Here is a 21,533-nt window from a genome sequence, read left to right as displayed (position 1 = left end):
CTTTATTCAATGAATGGGGCCTTTAATCTTTACCCCCTGTCTGAATCCATTCCATCCTCATGAAAATCCCCTTTTCTCTTTTCATAGACAATAGGAAGATAACTGTATTGCAACTTCAGTTCAAATGCACTGTTAGAAGATTCAAAAATGGAGCTTCAGAGAGGTGTAAATCAGTTAGCCTGCCAAGATTGTGTCATAAATGGTGGGACAATGGTCAAGACAGGATGCATGGTTAAAACTAATGAATTAAGTAACAAACCCATTTCAATATTCTGTGAGGATTGATACAAACCAAAATCAGCATATCTCAATCTAAATTAATGGCAACTAAACAGGCTGGTGATCAGTAAGGCAGATATAGGCCACAAGCAACCCATGCAGTGTACTAGGAGCAGCATAGTGCTGAGATCATACTTACTTTATGACTTGATCCGGCACTGGCTTGTCCTTGAAACGGGATGGTTCCTCCAGGACTGGTTGGACAGTGAAACATTGAATGACTGTTCAGAGATTAAGGATCTTGAAAGTAGTATGTAGATTATTGTAATTGCAACAGCAGGTTAGACACTGAGGGATCTGTTGTAAATCACTCTCTTCCTGATCCCCCAAAGACTCCTTATCACCTACAAAGCACAATTGAGGAAAGTGATAGAATACTTCCCATTTGCCCAGATGAGTGCAGTTCCAACAACACTCAAGGAGCTTAACATTGATTAGGACAAAGCAAATAGCTTGTATGACATCCCAACCACCTTAAACATTTAATCTACCCACTGCCAGCACACAGCGGCAGCAGTATGTACTGTCTATCAGAAGTTCTGTAGCAAGTTACCAAACCTCCATCAACAGCACCTTCCAAACTTACAACCTCGATGATTCATTAGAACAGAAGCATCCTAAACACCACCACTTGTATTTTCCCTTCCAAGTTACACCACAGCCCAGGTTCGGACTATATTGCTCTTCTTTCACTGATGATGATCAATATTCTGGAACTCCCTTCCTAACAATGCTAGGTGGGCCTACACTGAATGGACTGCAGCAGTTAAAGAAGGTGATACACTACCACTTCTCAAGGGCCATTAGGGATGGGCAACAAAATGCTGGCCTTGCCAACAGTACCCACATCCTGCGAATGAATAAAGGGAAGGCTTTTCTCGTCGTTTCTGCTGTTGGGATTGGGAATTGCATTGTGGGTGTTCAACTTGGTGTTTGTGACGGAAACTATATCCAGCTGTGTAATTTACAGCTCCAGACAATGTTTATAAATCTCTGCTTGATTGGGTTTGTGTACCAGTGTGCACCATTACTTTGTCCAAAAGATAAGAATGTTCTCTAAAAGTGCCCTGACTGTTCTCAGGAGATATGTTTGTTACCAAGAAGTTCAAATTATTTGCCAATAAAATAATGGAACTGAGTTAACCCATGGCAGGGTCAGGTCAGCAGTTCTTCAAGATGGTGTAGAAATTATGGATTCTGGAGTGGCAGATGTCTCCCTGAAGAACAGGAGCTCTTCACTCATACTGCAACATTATAGGCTAAAACCCAATGGAGTAAAATCATCCTCAAAGAAGGAGCAACAAGATAATTTTTCATGCAAGATGCTGCTAAACGGTATTGTTTAAGTGTGTCAGGCAGAGTCCCTCTTTCGCTTGGAGCAGACATAGTTAACTTCTTTCAGTTTTGGTAACTGTCTCAGGTTTGTTTGGACTTTGGTGAATGGAATGCATCCGTTTGATGTACGCAATCTCGATTTTGTAGTAATTCTGTCTCTACATGTGAGCGCAGTGGCTTGAATAGACCATTGTAGAATTGGATTCTCTACCTCTTCTGATTTATATATTTTAAGCATATAGCTCATATTCCATTGATATTATTGATTGCTCCTCTTGGCTGGTTTGTAATATCCAATATTGATTCTAAGCATATTCTTCAGCATCTTTCAGCACCATCTTGAAATATTTAAACATGATTCATGGAGTATTAAGCCATTTTTGCTTTACTTTACATTTGGCTCCATTACATTCAATCCTCCACTGTTCTGCCCAACCCAACTCATTCTATAATATCTAAGCCACCTCTTCCCATTCTGTTCTTCCTCCTTGTTTGCTCTCCACGTGTTGAACTGAATTTCTGAATTTTGACCATGGAGTAATAAACAGTATGACTCCAACAACCAAGGCCTTGGCATCCCGCACAGGGCATCCTCCAAATCCAGTGTCCAGAGAAGTGATCTATTCAACAGCATCCGCTTCCAAAATAACTTAGAGCCATAGAATCATACAACAGAGAAACAGAGCCTTCAGTTCAACCAGTCCACGCTGACCATGTTCCCAAACTGAACTAGTTTCACCTGCCTGCATTTGGCCCATCTCCCGCCAAACAATTCTTATTTATGTGTTTATCCAAATGCTTTTTGAACATTATAACTGATCTTGAACGCACAACTGAAAGTTTATTCCACACATGTCCTCTCTGTGTAAAAAGTTGCCTCTCTTTTTCAATCTTTCTCCTCTCACTTTAAAAATATATCTTCTGATCTTGAAATTCCAAATTTCCCCACCGCAGGAAAAGACACTTGCCATTCACCTTAGCTATACCCCTTATGATTTTATAAACCTCTACAGGGTCACCCCTCAACCTCCCATGTTCCAGCGGAAAACGTCCTGCCTAGCCAGCCTCTCCTTATAACTTAAACCATTGATTCCTGGCAACATTCTAGTAAATATTTTCTGAACCTTGTCCAGCTTAATAATATCCTTCCTATAACAGAGTGACTAGAATTGGACACAGTACTCCAGAAGAGGCCTCACCAAAGCTGAACTGCTAATGGCTTTAAACTAGCCTCATGTAGCTCGTATGTCTGCACTACACTCCTGAAGCAACTGCTTTACTCAGAACCTCGTCACTGCAGATGGCTACCTGGAGAAAATGGAAACAACTGATCGATGTGTCCTCAAAGTAGCCATAAAAAGGTACAACCCCCTACCAACTCATAGGATTGACCAAAACGGAGAAGGTTTATTTGTGAAGGCACTGAACACGTCTACAGATTTCACCAGGGACATACGAAGGCAAAGATGAGGTGTCAGAGGGAATACACACATCCGCAAACAACCCATTCACCCAAAGCTTCAAGAAACACCGGCTCTCCACTTGACAAAGTCTGCAGGTCAAGCGTCCAATTTATCAGACATCTCAGAATCTGGAGTGGAAGCAAGCAATCTTAATGGTCAAGGATGCCTAAGGAGAAGTACTCAGAACCCACCTCACCTCTGATGGAATCCCGTCAAAAGTCACAACGCTCTAACCTTCAACAGCTTAATTAATAGCTTCCTGTGTAAAACTTAATTAATAGCTTCCTGTGTAAAACAAAGCTGCTAAAGTTTATCGTAGTGCATTCTGGGATTCACTTCTTCAAAGAAGTTGAAGAGAGTGGTTAGATAGGATGTTTATCTTTTTAACCAGTGCTGACTGTTGTATATAGGACAATTCGTGTACAGGTTTACTTGTAATGAACAGTTGTATGAAACGTCAATTATTTTAAAATGTAGATAATTAACCTTGTTCCAATAATGTGGTACTTCCTTGCTCAATAGCCCTCTAATAATGAATCAAACTTGAAAAACCCCACCCTCAGTCTGCCTCAGCCCTTTGTAATCTGTCTTAGTAATTTGTTTATTTTAAGACTATTTCGCCGAGAACGTATGATTTTTTAATTCACTTATTGGACGTGGGTGTCACTGGCTGGCCAGCATTTATTGCCCATCCCTACCTACCTTTGAGAAGGTGGTAGTGAGCTGCCTTGAACTGCTGCAGCCCATTTGGTGCAGATAGACTGATAATGCCTTGTGGGAGAGAATTCCAGGATTTTGACTCAGCAGCACTGAAGGAATGGCAATGTATTTCCAACTCAGGATAGGTCAGAGAGTGAGATAACAAGGTGTAGATCTGGATGAATGCAGCAGGCCAAGCAGCAGCAGAGGAGCATCTGCAGTTCCTACTATCTCTGGGTCAGAAAGTGGCTTGGAGGGGAACCTGTGGGCAGTGGTGTTTTCTTGTAACTGCTGCCCGTAGCCTTCTGGATGATAGTGGCTGTGGGTTTGGAAAGTGTGTTTAGGGTTCTTTGGTGAATCTCTGCAGTGCACCATGTTGCTGCTGCTACTGAGCTTCGGTGATGGAAGGAGTGGATGTTTGGTCACCGAAAACAACGTGATTAAACATGCGATATTTGTGTTTTATGAGGAATTCTGGCTGTTGAGTTTCTTACATTATTATTTATTGTGATCTTAACAGAGTGTTTTATCCTTACGTCTAACTGCAGATGTTTAAAAATCCAGTTCTTCTTCTAAGTGATCCCACTTAGGGGCAGCACGGTGGCTCAGTGGTTAGCACTGCTGCCTCACTGCACCAGGGACCCAGGTTCAATTCCAACCTGTGGAGTTTGCACATTCTCCCTGTGCCTGCGTGGGTTTCCTCCAGGTACTCCGGTTTCCTCCCACAGTCCAACGATGTGCAGGTCAGGTAGATTGCCCGTAGTGTTCAGCGATGTGTAGCTTGGGCAGGTTATAAGGGGATGGGCCTGGTTGGGATGCACCGAGATTTGATGTGGACTTGTTGTGCTGAACAGCCTGTTTCCCCATTGTAGGGATTCTATGACTCTAAAATTACTTTACAAATATGGCTTCCCAAAGGGCATGCTGGGCGATACTTGGAATTATAAATGAGGGTTGTCTTCTGATCATCCGACACTGTCCAGTTAGGAGTGTCATTAACAAACATTAAGCTTTGGATTCCATTTTCAAAAAAGGTAGAATTGTAAAGCAAATAAGTATTTTTCAAATATATATGCATCCTTGGAGTACTGTGGACAGAACCAATTTCCATTTTGTAGAAGTGATATAGAGTCACTGAAGAAGGTGCAAAAAAGATTTATTGTAGAATCTCTGCAGTATGGAAACAGGTGCTTTGGCCCAACAAATCCACATTGACCCTCAGAGCATCCCACCCAGACCCATCCCTCATAACCCATCTAATGTACACATTCCTGGACAATATAGCAATTTAGTATCGTCAATCCACCTCACCTGCACATCTTTGGACTGTGTGAGGAAACCAGAGCACCCAGAGGAAACCCATGCAGACACACGGAAAATGTGTTAGCGCAACATAGACAGTCACCCGAGAGTGGGGCTGAGCCTGGGTCTCTAGTACTGTGAGGCAACAGTGCTAACCACTGAGCCACCAAGCCACCCATTTATAAGATGATACCAGACCTGAGGAAACATTGCACAGCCTGGGACTCTTCTTTAAAGAAAAGTGTAAGCAATGACCTGGTTGAGACCTCAAGACAGTGAAAGTGTTCAAAAGAATAGACATGGAGAAAAATGATTTCACTTGTGAAGAAAACCCAAGTTGTGGAAGAGCCATGAACATAAGATAACCACTAATAAAACAAATAAAGAAATCAGGAGAAATTCCTGAATCCAGAGAGTGGTCAGAATATGGAACTCATTGCTACAGGAAGTAGTTGAGGCCAATTGCCTGTAATAAGAAGCTAAATAAACATATGAGGAAGGACTGAGTATGCTGAGAGGGTTAAACAAAGAGGATTGGGAAGAGACTCAATTGAGCATAAACATGGTTTTGGAGTACTGGCATTACATTCTGTTATGCGATGTAAATGTTAGGGGGACAACACTGTCTGAGAATTGCCACTGTTTGTTTTTCTATCATGTTGTTTCCTTCCCCTCCTCTGTGGAAGTAGAGGGGATATCTCAGCCTGTACTTGATGTCAGGTTACTCAGGAAAGCTCTACTAAGAAAGTTGAGCTAAACAGCAAACTGGACCTTCCTCACCAAGCCAGCAGATACAGTCCGTGCCAACAAACTACCCATCACAACCATTATTATTGCAGAATTCCCCGAAACAGTGCAGCTCTTCCATGTCATTAGGTAGTTTGGTTCCTGCTCAGCTAGTTACAACTAACTGGAATTTAACAGCCGCTAAAACCATTGACCTCATCTGCATGAATAGCACTGCAACAAGTCATTGAACACACTGTAAGGACTGAGGCAAATTTTCTTCTGTCCAATGTGTTGCAGCCTCCCTTGCATTCTACCTCACGATGATCCATACCTCACAACATCAAACAGTGTTTTGGCCTATAGTGTTTGCCCCAAAATATGTGGAGTGTGACACACAGTTCTGTACCTTCAGTCCCCTGCATGTTTGAAGGAATAATTTCAATCATCTCCATTGTTGGGAAATCACCAGATGTAGTTTCCCCACTGCAAGTGAAAATAAACAGTAAAACCAAGGGATCTATCATAATAGGCTCTGAATCCATTTACTTTCTGTTTGGCAGCTGGAATATTCCTTTATCCCTATAGCATTTGCTTTCCCAACTTATCTTCGATAGCCCTATCGCAGGACACCGATTCCTGGTTAAGTTTAATATTTACCTTCACTAGGATGGCAAAAATAGACTTTAGCTGTTAATTGAGAGATAGCAAGGTGTAGAGCTGTTTTAACACAGCAGGCCAAGCAGCATCTGAGGAGCAGGAAAGCTGACGTTTTGGGTCTAGGCCCTTCTTCAGAATTTTAATTGTTAACTTTAATTGTTAAGCTCGTTTATGTATCCATGTGAACTGCTGTGGACCGTCACATTCAATGTTGCACAGAATCTAAAACATAAGAATCAGGGCATTAGATACAAGCAGCCAAAGCTGTTGTTTGTATTCCTGTTCAGCCTTCCTGCACTTTAAATATCCCTTCCCACGTGCAACATCCTCTCCCTTCTCCCACAACCATATTACTCTGCTACTTTCTTTCTCAAATATCCATCAAGGGTACCCTTAAATGCATTCAAGGCACCTGTTTAACTGCTCCAAATTCTCTGTGTAAAATTATTTCTTTGACATACTAACCATTATCTTATATACTTGTTCAGACTGACACACAAGTTGTAGTTTACTGTGAGTGCCAATAGTTGTGTTCCAACTTATGCATTGGCAGTAATCAGTGAGTTGATAATATCCCACGGTTTGAAATAGAACTTTACTAACTTGAATGCTATTGTGCCTATTACAATCATGTTGAGCGGAACATGTTGTACGCAGACAAATTGAATATTTATCCAATTTCTGTAAGGTTTAGGTCAAAATGCTTTTGCAATATTTTCCACAAATGTTATGATTAAAATGTATTTTAACAAAACATTTTTTTCTGATCTGAATGAAGCTGATAGCACATAAGGCAAGGCATGTAGCTGCAGTATTTGCTGAATGAGCACAGAGTTTCACATCTGCACATTATCATGGAATCCTCCTCACAGGACTGGAATCAAATGGAGAAGGTGGTGTGTCTACTGTGTTAAGCTCTGGATTGTCTGCTTGCTAAAAGGCATTCATTAGGTAAATGGCAGTGTTACTTACTTGGTGGTCGTCTCATTTCCACAATGCTAAACTTTTTATTTCTCTATTTTATAAGATCTTGTGACTGAAGAAGCTTGTACCCAGGTACTTTTGTATCTAAGATAGCACTGTAAATAATGACTTACAAACTTTCCACTGTACTCATTTGAGTACTTGTGACAATAAAGCTAATTGCACTGTATCCCTATTCTGTTCTATTCTATTCTAATCTACTTTCCTTCTCCTTATGAGATTTTAATAAAGCGCTCCCGTTTGGTTCACAAAGTATATCACAGTACAGTTGAACAACTACATCAACATTAATGAGATAAATAGGTTACATGAGCCTCTTGCCATGAAAATGCCCGATACTGGGTAAAGGACAGGTGTGACCCAACCATGGATGCTACTTATGACATCATCTACACCAAAGGATACATTGTCCTGGGGAATTTTTGATGTTGCCTGCTGGGGCTGATGTCGTGTTCATTCTCTCTGCATTCGGAAACTCAGTCATCAGCTGTCCTTGAAAATCTTCTCTCCGCTCATATTCCTTGCCCCGGTAGATGAACACCTTGTTCTGTTGTTGAAGACAGAAAAAAACAGAGACATTTCCTTGAGCTGTCTTTTTGCTGGTTGGCTGTGCAAAATGGCTTTGGTCAGAGTTAGCCCAATTCCTAGCAGGCGGCAGAACAATTTCTAATTTGGCATTAATTAGCATCTCACACCCAGAATACTGAAGGTGGTGGATGGAAAAATGCCCCATTCAAATGTAACAGAAAGGGCTTACATTTATATAACACATTCATAGCTTCAAAATATCTCAAAATAATATGCAGTCAATGAGATTTAGTTCATGCATGATGTTGACAAATGCAGCATTTAATTTACTTGCAGTAAAGTTCCACAAAGAGCAATGAGCTAAATGATCAAATGAAGTGCTTACAAACAAGGTTTTAAAACTGAGAAGTTAGGGCAATAAAAGTTTATTTCCTGAGGTTGAGGAATCGTCTGTTAAATCTCTTCTTTTCCGCTCCTGTGAAAACAGTCCAAGCATCTCAAGTCCACTCTGAACTGTAGTCTTCTGTTTTTGGAAACATCCTGATAAACCTATGCAGAGATAGTAAGAACTGCAGGTGCTGGAGTCAGAGAGTGAAGCTGCAGGAACACAACAGGTCAGGCAGCAACAGAGAAATAGGAAAGTTGATGTTTCTGTTTGGGAGCCTTCTTTAGAAAAGGGTCCCGACCGAAATATCAACATTCCTGCTCCTCTGATGCCGTCTGACTTGCTGTGTACCTCCGGTCCGCACTGTGTTGTCTCTGATAAACCTATGCTGTGTGTTCTCTATGACTTTAATGGCCTTTTCTCAATGAGATAATAAAAACTGAATGCTTATACCAACCACAGATTAACCATTGCTTGTATAAATGTAATCTGTCTCTGCTCTTGAACGGTATGGGAAAAAATAAAGTAGGTGGGGTAAACATTGCAATTTGTTTGGAATAAGCAACTGCTGTACGTAAGCAATAGAACACTGATTAATTACTAATTAATTTTAAATCAAACACATGCATCAGCTAACTAATGACCTTAGTGATTCTATTAATCTAAATATAAATTACAGCTAACTCTGCATAAATAATTTAAGTCAAATTTTGTGGATAACGCTAAACTGAGAGTATGTAGTTAATACAGAGGACTGCAACAAAATATATATTGAGGTATTAATAGATCCTCAAACACAGCATATATTTAGCAAACACACCTCAAGAACAATAAGAGAATTTAATGTGGTTTTGGCAGCATTTGTGCTTCTTGGCAAATAAATGTCAAATTGGATTAGATGGTCAGAGGGATCTTGGGTTAAATATCGATCATTAGAGGGGGCGGTTCGGTTTATTAAGGCAAAGAAGAACAATGTATTTGGCATTCATTTCTAGTCACACAGATCTGCGTTAAACAGACTTGGCGAACAAGAGAATTATTCCAAGATATTTGTACAGGGTCTCTCCCTGTTCCGTTTTGATCTGATTTGATTTGATTTGCTTTCATTTATTATTGTCACATGTACCAAGATACAGTGAAGAGTATTGTTTTGCGTGCTATCCAGACAAATCTTATCTCACATAAGCACATCATGGTAATAGAACATAAGACAGAATATAGTGTTACAGCTACAGAGAAGGTACAGAGAAAGATCAACTTTAATTTATGAGAGATGTGTTTAAAAGTCTGACAATAGTGGGGAAGAAACTGTTCTTGAGTCTGTTGATACATGTTTTCAAACTTCTGTATTTCCTGCCCAATAGGAGAGGGTGGGAGAGAGTGTAGGCAGGGTGGAAACCGTCTCTGATTATGCTGTTTGCTTTCCTGAAGCAGGAAGAAGCATAAATCAATTCAATGGAAGAAAGGCTGGTTTGTGGTTGGACTGGGCTGTGTTCACAACTCTCAGTAATTTCTGGCAGTCTTAGGCATAGTAGTTGCTTCACAATGCTGCAATGCATGCAGAAAGATTGTTTTCTATGGTTCATCTATAAAAATTGGTAAGAATGATTGTAAACATGCCAAATTTCCTTAGCCTCCTGAGGAAGTAGAGGTGTATATAGGGTAAGTGATAGGGCTCCTGTGGTGCATTTGCAATGTCCCTATCTCTGGAGTAGGAGGCCTGGGCTCAAAGCCTACCTACTGTTCACACATTTCTGAACAGGTTGATTAAAATATCCAGTTCAAAAACAGCTTTAGTTCCTAAGGTCTGCTCTACATCCATATTTAGGTAAATATACAACAACATGGAGCATTTTAATGCACCCTCGTATTCAGATAATTTAAAAAAAGTTGTGGAAGGCGCAAAAAACTTACCAGAATGTTTGAGAAACCAAGAGTAACTTTCCGGAAAGACTAAACAAGCTGGGGAGGGTGGGCACAACTTCCCAAGAGTATAAAGGACAATATGATAGATATCTACGAGATCTAGAAAATTCTCATGCTGTTGATTTAGTCCAAAACAAAGTTTAATGTTTCCATCTGGGACCTTGCAAATCACCTGAAGAATCAAAGAGATATGGAGACTCTTCTTTAAGGAGATCTTCCTCTGAGATATGCTGACCAATCTTCTGCTATCAATACAGTTGTTAGCGCCACCCAAAGTGGTGGCTACTGCTGGTATTGCAACTACAAAGATTCCAGGATCAACGAGCAATCCCAAGCCAGCAGCGAGAGAAGAAGGAGGGCCAGTAGGATCAGGGTGTGCAGGTCACTGGTGTGGAGGAGTATCTAAGTTCGAGGCAGGAGGGTGGCTATCTGTAGCTCTTCCCCTCTCTCACCTCCCTTCCTCATTCCAGGTCCCTCAAAGAGTCACTGAGCACCAGTGAATGAAGGGCTCCCTTTAGAGTTAGGTTTGCTTTCTGGGATTACCACATGGGGATACCCCACAGAGCCTGTTTGAACACCTGTAGGGATGGGGTGAGACTATCGAGTAGGCATCACAAACCCAATTAAAATCCTCAATTGGCAACCGGGCAGAAAGACTGCCTTGGTCTGTAACTCCATGCCTGATTTAGTGGCTTCTGCCTCCAAACCTACCTCCAGGGCGAGCTATTAAATTCTGTTTCTTATTTCCACTTACAGGTGAGATCGCCGCTGGGAGAACTCATGTATAAGTTAATTCCTAACAGAGCACCCAGAGAAGTCCTGATAGTAGTTAGGATGTAGAACTCACCACCACAGGGAATAATGGAGGTGAAATATTTCTGGGATGGCTGAAAGGGAATGGAAGACCCTCATGTGGAGTGTAAATCTGCATTCAACCAAATGACCTGCTTCTGTGCGGAAAATACTTTGCAATGTTCAGTAATACTTAGCATGCCCCTGATAATAAAACGCAGAGTGCTGCTGTGAGTCATTCATCTCAAATTGACTTTACCTATATAACAGTGACTGTACTTCAAAAGTGATTTCAAATGTCACCATGAAAATGAGGAGAGAGATTACGACAAAATGTCCCGACAAATGAGCCTGCTGGAATGGAATATTCTACAATAGCTGAGATTGAGACACAGCAAAGCCTGCTTTACACTGAAACAGTAGCCTTGATTATGTGTGCAACGCTGGTATTGCTTGATTCTGTGTAGCTTTTTGACACACAGACAATGCAGCTGAGCTAACAGCTAGAATATACTTGGAGTACCATGCACAGTTCTGTTCCTTATATGACAAAAAATGTTATAGAGGCATTGAAGAACGTACAAAAAGGTTTACATGGGTAGTATAAAAAGAGTAAAATGTCTGAACCCATTAGTCTGGAAAACTGAAGGTTTGGTAGAAATCTGGTTAACTGAAAATTCAGATGATAAAAGGCTTGAATAGACTGGAGTTGTTTTCTTTTCAACAGAGTACACTGAGAGAAGTTTCAATTGAGTGGTATAAAAATTATGCGCAGCCACTGAGCATGAGCAATAAAGGGGACTGTGACTGATAGGCAAGGATTTGAAACAATTGTAGGAGGATTATACAGGAGTTGACAGCAATTCCTTTGACCCTTGGAGGTGGTAGGCACCTGGAACTCACTGCCTGAAACAGTGGTAAAACCAAACAATTGCAGTGGATTCAAAAACTATTTACTCTAAGCTACTTGCAAAAACTACACACTTTTAAGTGGAGCAATTCATTATGGCATTTGGTGGAAAATGTTTCTCGCCCAGAACAACAATATGTGCCAAATGGCCCTTCTCTACACCTTAACTTTCTGTGATTTTGTGATACCTTAAGAAAAGTTACCACATGGGAGGAATTCCAAAAGCTGGAGCCATATATATATGTCAAATCCCACAGAGAATTTTGAAGAAATTGTCCTTACACAGACAATGGGTAGAAATGTGGAAGTCACCACCAAAACCACTAACTTAAGTTCAAAAGCAAAGGTAACATTTAAGAGAATAATGGATTACCACGAGAGGGAGCAATGAACATAATAAAGTTAGGTGAAAATAGTGTGGAGCGTAAACGCCAGTCTGCTCTAAATGGCCTTTTTCTTTCCTTTACATTCTACGTCATTCACTGTGACCATTGGACCATAAGAAATAGAAAAAGGAGTGGGCCATTCAGCCCCTCAAGCCAACTCTGCCATGCAATACTGGTCAAGTATCTATCTCAGCTTTAAATAGATACTAGGACTCTGCTCCCACAACAGTTGTGTGGCAAGGAGTTCTCTCGACTCAAAACCTTTTGAGAGAAGAAATCCTGCGTCATCTCAATCTTAAGTTGGAAGTAACCTTGACGGTCCCTTCAAAATGTTAATTGCCTGGCTTTCTACCACTCTTGGCCAATCAATAATGATTGACCTCTCACTGCTCTGACTGCTACCATTCCATCCAAGATTGACCGACTTGCCACAAAACAATAGTCAAGTCTCCATGACTGTGTTCTGTACCAGACCATGTCGACGCTCAATAAACCATTTGGGTGCCCCATTGTGCAATGTGGCATTTTCTCAGGAGATCTGATACATTGTGGATTTTCCATCTCTATCAGTATGTGGCTGTGGATAAGGGCTGCTTTTTTTAAGGTAATTTGGTACCACCAATCCGCTTCTCTGTTTGCTTTGTCTAGGGCAGATCTAGTGATCAGTGATAGAGAATACCACATTATAGAGTGTCCACAGGAAAGGCATTGCTCTTGAATAGCAAGAAGGCTTATCATGTGATAGCAGGAAGAACAGCAACGTTTGAGCAGTATTCATTGCAAGGGCATTAGGGAGTTCATGGAGATATACCTCTGAAGACTATAACTTCTTGATTCCATCCACAGCTGTAACTTGATCGAGTAAGTGGAGCCAATGTTATTTGAACATCAGAACATGACAACATCAGGCCATAAAAAGTAGGAGCAGGATTGGACAATTCAGCTCCTCGATCTTGTCCCGCCATTCAATATTAATCATGGCTGATCTCTTCTCAGCCTCATCTCCACCTTCCTGCCCACTCTCCAGAAGCCTTCAATTCATTGCTAATTAAAAAGCTATCTTCTCCTTGAATTTACGCAATGTCCCAGCATCCTCCATACCCCTGGGGAGTGAATTCCACAGATTCAATGTTAGCAGCTGATTCTATTACATTCCCTCTGCAAGTATCAGCTGTCTGTTGTGACCCCAGGTTGGCATGCTGAAAGATGTAGCATTCACTTCTAGTATGTGATCCAGCTGGGATTGACGGGTCTCTCAAGCAGTTACAACAACAAAGCTTTATTATTGAGATAACAGGAACCACAGATGCTGGAAAATCTGAGATAACAAGGTGTAGAGCTGGATGAACACAACAGGCCAAGCAGCATCAGAGGAGCAGGAAGGCTGACCTTTCGGACCTAGACCCTTCTTCAGAAAATTTTCTGATGCTGCTTGGCCTGCTGTGTTCAGGCGGCTCTGCACCTTATTATCTCGAAGCTTCGTTACTGTTGTTATCTCGAAGGACTGCCATACAGTATGAGCATCCAGTTCCACCAGCCTTCCGTCCACCCTCTGGGGAGCAAATGTTGACACACAGCCAGCATTGTCCTCCACTGTGAACTGAATCTTCTCCCGTTCTGGTCTTACCAGTGGATAGAGCTTGTTTGCTGTATTAGCATGATCATAACATGCATTGTTGTCAGCCAATGTACACTTAACTTTGAGTCAGTAGGTTGTCTGTTCAAGGTCCAAAACAGAAACCTCAGACCATAAACCTAACACCCAATATAGTACTGATGCAGTGCTATAGTCTCCAGGGTGAGACAATCAACCAAGGTCCTGGCTGCCTTTGGCTGAATAGAATTGAGCCCAGCATACTATTTTGAAAAAAAAAACAATGTTTTTGCTCATGCTCTACCTTGTATTTATCCCTAAACCATCCTCAACATGACACGTCATACCATCACTTTCCTTTATTATTTGTGGGAGCTTGCTTGTGTAAATTATCTGCCATGTTTCTGACATTACAGCGGCCATTGGCAATGCTGTTCCATGTCCTGAAGTCATGAAGGGTGCTATATAAAGGCAACTTTCCCTATTCATACAGCACAAGTGCCAACCCATCAACAAAATATGTAGAATTTAATGAAGCAAAAGCAAGCCACTCTCCCCATTGAGTTGTCTCCTATTGTATTCCTCATTCTGTTCAATCACCCTATGATCTTTGCTTGTTATTATCTGCCCATATTGCACGCAACACAAAACTTTACACTGTACTTAGGTGCTTGTGACAATAATAAATCAAGTCAAATCAAATATGTTCTTCTTCTCAAAATGGCTGCTGTTTGTCACTTGGGCTTCTCAATGTGATGGTCTGACCAATGGCTTTGCAAGCTTTGATGTTCTGTAAGGTCACATTTAAATCACAAAGCAATATGCACTGTGTCATGAATTTTGCAACATCTGAAAGATCTTTTGGAAGTGCGGCCACAATAGTAAAGCAGTCAAAATGGCAGCATTGATTGCACAACTCAAAATTCCACAAGTAGCAAGGAGATAAAGATGACTGGAGCATCTAGTTTTTGGTGATGACACTTGAGAGATCAATGTTAGTCATGAATCTAGAGAATTATGTTCTTCGCTAAATGTTGGCATGGGATCCTATATATCTGTGAGCTGAAATAGATCCTAATTAAATATCTCATGCAAAAAATGGCACTTTGACATTACACCACCCGTTTTGAGCAGTTCCTCAGTACTCCCCCAGAAAGCATGCCTGTGCTGTAATCAAGTACCTTGTGTTGATAATTGAACCTGAGGTCTTTTGACTTGTGCAAGAATGCTGCTAACTGAGGGAAGGCAGTAACCTGAGTAAATATAAATTCTAGGTGTGGAGACTGGATTAATTTAGGATAGCAGTGGCAAGGCGGAATTGGACCAAAGGGTCTATATCTGTTCTGAGGAAGGGCCACAAGACCTGAAACATTAACTCTGATCTTTTCTTCACAGATGCTGCCAGACCTGCTGAGCTTTTCCAGCAACTTCAGTTTTTGGTCTGTATCTGTGCTGTACAAATCTGAGAGTCTATGACTCTGTCACTCTATGACTGTGATTTTTTTAAAGAGTGCACCTTGCAAATGTCACTCCTGGACAGGAGAAGTCCAGCTGGTAAATCAGTACCAAAATATTTATTTCTTCCTGCAGACAAATTCTTCAACCTTTGAATGTGACTGCAAAAAGAAAGTCACACTGTCAAAGTTTTTCATGTTTCATCGCAAGATTACTAACTCTCAAATGGAACAACAAGTTATGCTGCGTAGGAAATAAGATTAGCAAGTAGACTCTGATTGGTTAACGTGTTGCCATGGTGTGACGGAAATGTCATGTCTTCCTTTTGCTACAATATTTCTTGTACTGTATAAAGTGCTGTTCCCTTTGAAATACGGTATTCTTGTGCATCTGTCCAGAAGACCACAAGAGGGAATTCTTGAACAATACACCCCCTTTAATTAGCAATACTCAGGCAAGTCATTTTTCTTCAATAAAAATGGAAATTGCTAAAGAAACTCAGCAGGTCTGGCAGCATCTTTGGAGAGAAAGCAAAGTGAACGTTTTGGGTCCAGTGACCCTTTTCCAGAAATCAGTGATGAACATTGCAATAAAGTGTGACTGAACCTGGAGTGTTGACTCTGTTTCTCTCCCCACAGATGCTGCCAGGCCTGCTGAGTTTCTCGAAGAATTTCTGTTTTTGTTTCTGATTTCCAGCATCCATAGTTCTTTATTTCAGTTTGTTTTGCAGAGAACCAGTGCAGACGTACGTAACAGCCTGAATAGCTTCTTTCTGCACTGTGTTAAATCTTTGATTCTATAAAAGTACATTCTCACCATCTGGCTCCTGATCCAAATGTACAGAACGACATATTGTTCCTACATTGATATCGCAGAAATGAACCAAACTGCCCAAATAAATATTAGCGTCCATCCATTTCAGTTTAAGTAGTTACTGGTGTGATACGTCTTATTTACTGCCAAGCCAATCTTTCTTTGCCACTGAATCACCGTTTGTAAGGAGCACTGAGAGTAAGAATGAAACAGAATGTACGCTGGGTGCAGCCCTTCAATGATTGAGTTATAGAATCATAGAGCCATACAGCATGGAAACAGATCCTGCAGTTTAATTCATCTGAGCCAGCACACCTTCTGTATGAGAAAGCTACCCCTCAGGTCACTTTTAAATCTTGTCCCTTTCAACTTAAACCTACACTGTCCACCCTTAGAAAAAGACCTTGGCTATTCACCCTATCCATGCCCCTCATGATTGTATAAACCTCGATAAGGTCACCCCTGAGCCTTTGACATTCCAGGGAAAATAGCCCCAGCCTGTTCAGCTTCTCCCTGCAGCTCAAAGCCTCCAGTCGTGGTAAAACCTTGTAAATCTTTTCTGCACCCTCTCAAGCTTAACAACATCCTTCCTATAAAAGGGTGACAAGAACTGTAAGCAGTATTTGAAAAGTGGCCTCACCAATGTCCTGCACAGCCACAACATGATGCCTCAACTCCTGCACTCAATGTTCTGACCAGTGAAGACAAGTGTGACAAGTGCATACTTCGCCACCTTGTCTAGCTGTCAGTCCAGTTTCAAGGAACCATGCACCTGCACTCCTAGGTGTCCTTGTTTGACAACAGTCCCCAGGGTCCTAACTGCATAAGTCCTGCCCTAGTTTGCCTTACCAAAATAGAACACCTCACATTTGTCAAATTTAAACTCCATCTACCAACTGTCTCAGCCCATTGGCCCATCTGATCCTAATTGTACTGTGAGATAATCTTTACTGTCCATTACACCACCCGTTTTGAGGTCATCTGCAAACTTCATAACTATAGCTCCTGTATTATCATCTAAGTCTATAACATGACGAACAACAGTGGGCCCAGCACCAATCCATAGAATAGAATCCATGGAATCCTTACAGTGTGGAAACCGGCCATTTGGCCCAACAAGCCCACACCAACTCTCTGAAGAATATCCCACGTAGACTCACTCATCTATCCTATCTCTGTAACCCTGCATTTCCCATGGCTAATCCATCTAACTGGACACTATGGTTAATTTAGCAAAGCCAATCCACCCTAACCCACACATCCTTGTACTACACTGCTGGTCACAGGCCTCCAGTCTGAAAAGCAACACTCTGCCACCACCGTCTGTCTTCAAGCCAATTTTATGTCCAATTTACTAGCTCCCCCTGGATCTCATGTGATCTAACCTTACCAACCAGTTTAATTAGAACATGGTTGGATCTCTGCCCAAGCATAATGCTCCACATAACTTGTTTGCAATTTCCAAATCAGTGCAATTAAAATTAGATCTTTTTAAAACAAAAATTCATGGGATGTGGACCATTGCTGGCTAGACCAACTTATGCCCCCCCACCATCTCATTGCTTAGAGGCTGGCTAGCAGTCAGCCACATCACTGTGGGTGTGGAGTCACGTGAGGGCCAGACCAGGTATGGATGGCAGATTTCCTTCCCTTAAGGGCATCAATGACAAACAGCGGACATTATGAAGGAGTTTTGTAGAGTAGCCTCAGAGATGACATTTTTTCTTGTGGAGCTGATCTACAGGGAATTCGAGAGAAATAACTTTATCTGAAAAAGGATTAAGAATGTCAAAAACTCTCTGCCTCAAGGAATAGTGAGATGAGTAGCAAAGATGCATTTATGAAGGATGAAGATATATCCTGAAGAGGGAGAAAGGAATAGAAAGATAAGCTGCCATGATAAAATGAAAAACCCATTTCATTCACTGTCTGTTATGCAAGGACTCAATACGTTAACCCTGTATTAAGTCCATAGATGCTCTCAGACTTGCTGAGTTTCTACAACAATTTCTGCTTTTGTTTGTTCCAGATCTGCTACCCTTATCCGATTGAGCTTACATCTGGCTCAGATCCACAGTAATGTGTTTGATTCCTAACTGCCCGCTGAAATGGTCTAGCAAGCTGCACAGTTCAACTGTAGTTACAAATGGACAACAATTGCTGGCACATCCCACTAAAGAATGCATTTTTTTAAAGGAGGCTGCTGTGTAATGTCATCACTGATGTAAACCCAATGGACTGAGTAGACCTGTTTCTGTACAGTAGACTCCAGGTAATTCTCTGCATCACTGTTGCAAAAACATTTCAGAAACACATTCCAGATCTTTCTCTGATGCTTGGGGAAATTATCTGAATTCACAAAACAAAACTTCTGATTGTTCACTTTAATTTGTTTCCATAAGCCATATGCAATGATCAGCTGGGAGCACTGCCAGCTGCAAAGCTCCCAATCTCTCATCTGCATTACTCTCCTTTCGAGAAAAGAAGCACTCTGTGTTGAATTTACAATAGTGTTGATGGTAAGCCAAGAGTTACATTACAACCTTCTACAAATTATGTTTCTTGCTGTTATGACGCTCAGTAAAATTCAAGCTTGCTAAACAACAGGCCAAGGGCCAATATACATGATTTTATAACATGATATAAATTAGGACTGAGGTAAGCATTCACACTGCCATGGGCAAGATTTAGCCCTTTAACTGGGAATTAGACCCGAGGTTGAGTTTATAGGAGATTTCCTCAAAAGAAAATAGAAAGCTATTGTTCTTTGTCTCATCCTGTATATAATCGTCACTCTGGCTTTCATCCCTGAAACAGAAAATTGTGGACTCAAAATGCATGCAGGGTCCTCAATGCATATTGCAGGCCAATCCTTCAATACCACCCTGAGCGAGTGCTGCATTGTCAAAGGTAGGGTTTTGGTGGAAAAGAAGACTGCTGTCTCAGATAGATGGAAAAGATACCACAACACTTTTCAAGGAAAGAGGGAGAAATGATCCCAGTGTATAGACCAACATTGATCTGTCAACCAAGATGATTAAAAAATATTGTCTGGTCATTATCAAATTGATACAGTGGGAGATTGCTGTGTGCAAATTGATAGAAGGCCTCACTGCATTACAACATAATACCTCAACAGTACCTTAATATAACATTGTATTAATTATAATGTTGCTTATAATATATGGCAGTAACTGTAATGTCAATGCAATGGTGATAAAACATTTTGGATAGCCTGAAGTGTTGAAAGGCACCATAGAAATGTAGGTTTTCAATGAAATAAATATCGAATCCTGCAATTAGAAGCTGTTATGCCCTGTCCACTCCTGGAAGCAAACCGGAAGGAATACAAACTGGTGGGGAAAGAGCATATCACATCGAGGTTACAGACAATGAAGCAAATCCTCAACCAGTGCAGGGATTCATTTTGGAAAGACAGAAAAGGATTAACTCTGTAACTATTCACACAGCACAGACAAGAAGCTTGCATTAGATGCAGGAGTAAGAAGGTAGAGCTAATAAAGAATTAAGACACAGGACAAGTGAAATGTGACTGAGAAGCACTTATAATATCAGCCTATGTAAATAATGTATTTCCATCTAAATTCAATTCAAACCATGTAAAATAGAATTGTCTACCCCCTACAGTTATCTTTCTTCTCCTGTTCTCCTGTTCTCTGATGATAAGTGATGTTTCTGATGACAAATGAGACTGTACTCTTCAGCTTCCAATATTCATTCAGTCCTGGTCGGGTGCAGCTTAGGTTAGAGTACAAGTACTGAACTCTCTCAATAAATAACACACTGCTGAAGGAAAATTACCTCCATTTTCCCATATCATTCAGTCCATATCCCTCTCTGGCAGCGCCAAATTTATAGAATCTTGCAGCATGGATAAAGGCCATTCAGCTCATCAAGATTATGCTTGCCCTTTTAAACAGCAATCCAGTTAGGTCCACTTCTCTACCCTTGCCCCATAGCCCTGGATATATTGAAATTCCCATCTGAAAGTTACTTTTGAACGTGCTTTCATCTCCCTTCCGTACGTAAGGTTGGTTGGCTGGATGGTTGGTGATACAAAGTGATGCCGACAGTATGGGTTCAATTCCCACACCAGCTGAAATTACCACAAAGGTCGTAGCATCATGGAATCCCTGCAGTGCAGATAGCGGCCATTCAGCCCACTGAGTCTGCACCGACTCTTCGAAGAGCATCCCGCCAGAATTAAAACCCTTACGTAGTTGCTGTAACTCTGCATTTCCCTTGGCTAAGTCACCTTTGGACTGAGGGAGGAAACTGAAGAACCTGGACACACACACACACACACACACACACACACACACACACACACACACACACACACACACACACACACACACACACACACACACACACACACACAGTGCAAACTCCACACAGAGAGTTCCCCAAATCTGGAAATCAAACTGGGGTCCCTGATGCGGTGAGGCAGCTGTGCTATACATTCAGCCACCTTGCTGCTTTTTTTCTGAATCTTTTTCCATTGCTTGGGACATGGTGACATTCGGGATAAATTCACCACCATTCATCTCTCTCTAAGGAGAGATTGGACTATGGTGACTTTTACTATATAGTGCATTGTAAATGTAAAAACAAAACCTCTCCTCATTCCATCTGTGGTTCCTCTGCCAATTATTGTAAATCCTTATTCATCAGTTCCCAACCCTTGTTCTCGTCCCTTTGTACTGTAAAAAGTCTCTTCAAAATTTTGCAAAACCTTTCTAGCTATCCCATTGATCTTCTCCTGGAATTCTCAGCTCCTCTGGTCTATCCCATGAAGAATCTTACTAACATACCACAAAATAACTAGAAAATAGTAATCAGCTTTGAAAAAACAAATTTTGATCATTTGAAATATGTTACTTAGAGATGATAGCTTGACGCCACAGTTATTTTTTTTGTGATTAGCCTATTTACAATTGATATCATCAAAATTCTACATATGTGACTTTCCTTTAAAGTGGACACCTTAGTGTAATTGCTAAGGAATACTACTTCAGAGACCCAGGGAATATTCTGGGGACAACCACAGACAGGTTTCAATGAAACAAATCTAAAGACAAAAGTTTAATGACATCCATGTCATAAAAACCCATATGATTCACTACCAGCCTTTAGTAAGGAAATCTGCTATCATTTCCTGTTCTGGCATACATTTGGCTCCAAACACACAATGATGTGAATGACTCTTAATTGAAATGGCCATTCAGTTGTATCAACCACTAGAATGTCTCAGAAGATGGTTCAAGACAAAAGA

General features: G+C 41.1%; 1 protein-coding gene across 3 annotated transcripts in view; it reads right to left on the bottom strand.

Annotated features, from left to right (window-relative positions):
* LOC125458253 (dedicator of cytokinesis protein 2-like) overlaps window positions 1-21,533 on the bottom strand; it is a 604,879-nt gene that overhangs the window by 36,034 nt on the left and 547,312 nt on the right. For all 3 annotated transcript variants that reach the window (XM_048543364.1, XM_059650772.1, XM_059650774.1), the window contains exons 41-42: window positions 7,854-7,995; window positions 419-500 (exon numbers count right to left, since the gene is read on the bottom strand). In XM_048543364.1, coding sequence (XP_048399321.1) covers window positions 419-500; window positions 7,854-7,995 — 224 coding nt within the window. The remainder of the gene's footprint in view (window positions 1-418; window positions 501-7,853; window positions 7,996-21,533) is intronic.

The sequence above is a fragment of the Stegostoma tigrinum genome, chromosome 13 (genome assembly GCF_030684315.1).
Source record: "Stegostoma tigrinum isolate sSteTig4 chromosome 13, sSteTig4.hap1, whole genome shotgun sequence".
NCBI lineage: Eukaryota > Metazoa > Chordata > Chondrichthyes > Orectolobiformes > Stegostomatidae > Stegostoma > Stegostoma tigrinum.
This window is presented reverse-complemented; position numbering and strand designations above follow the sequence as displayed.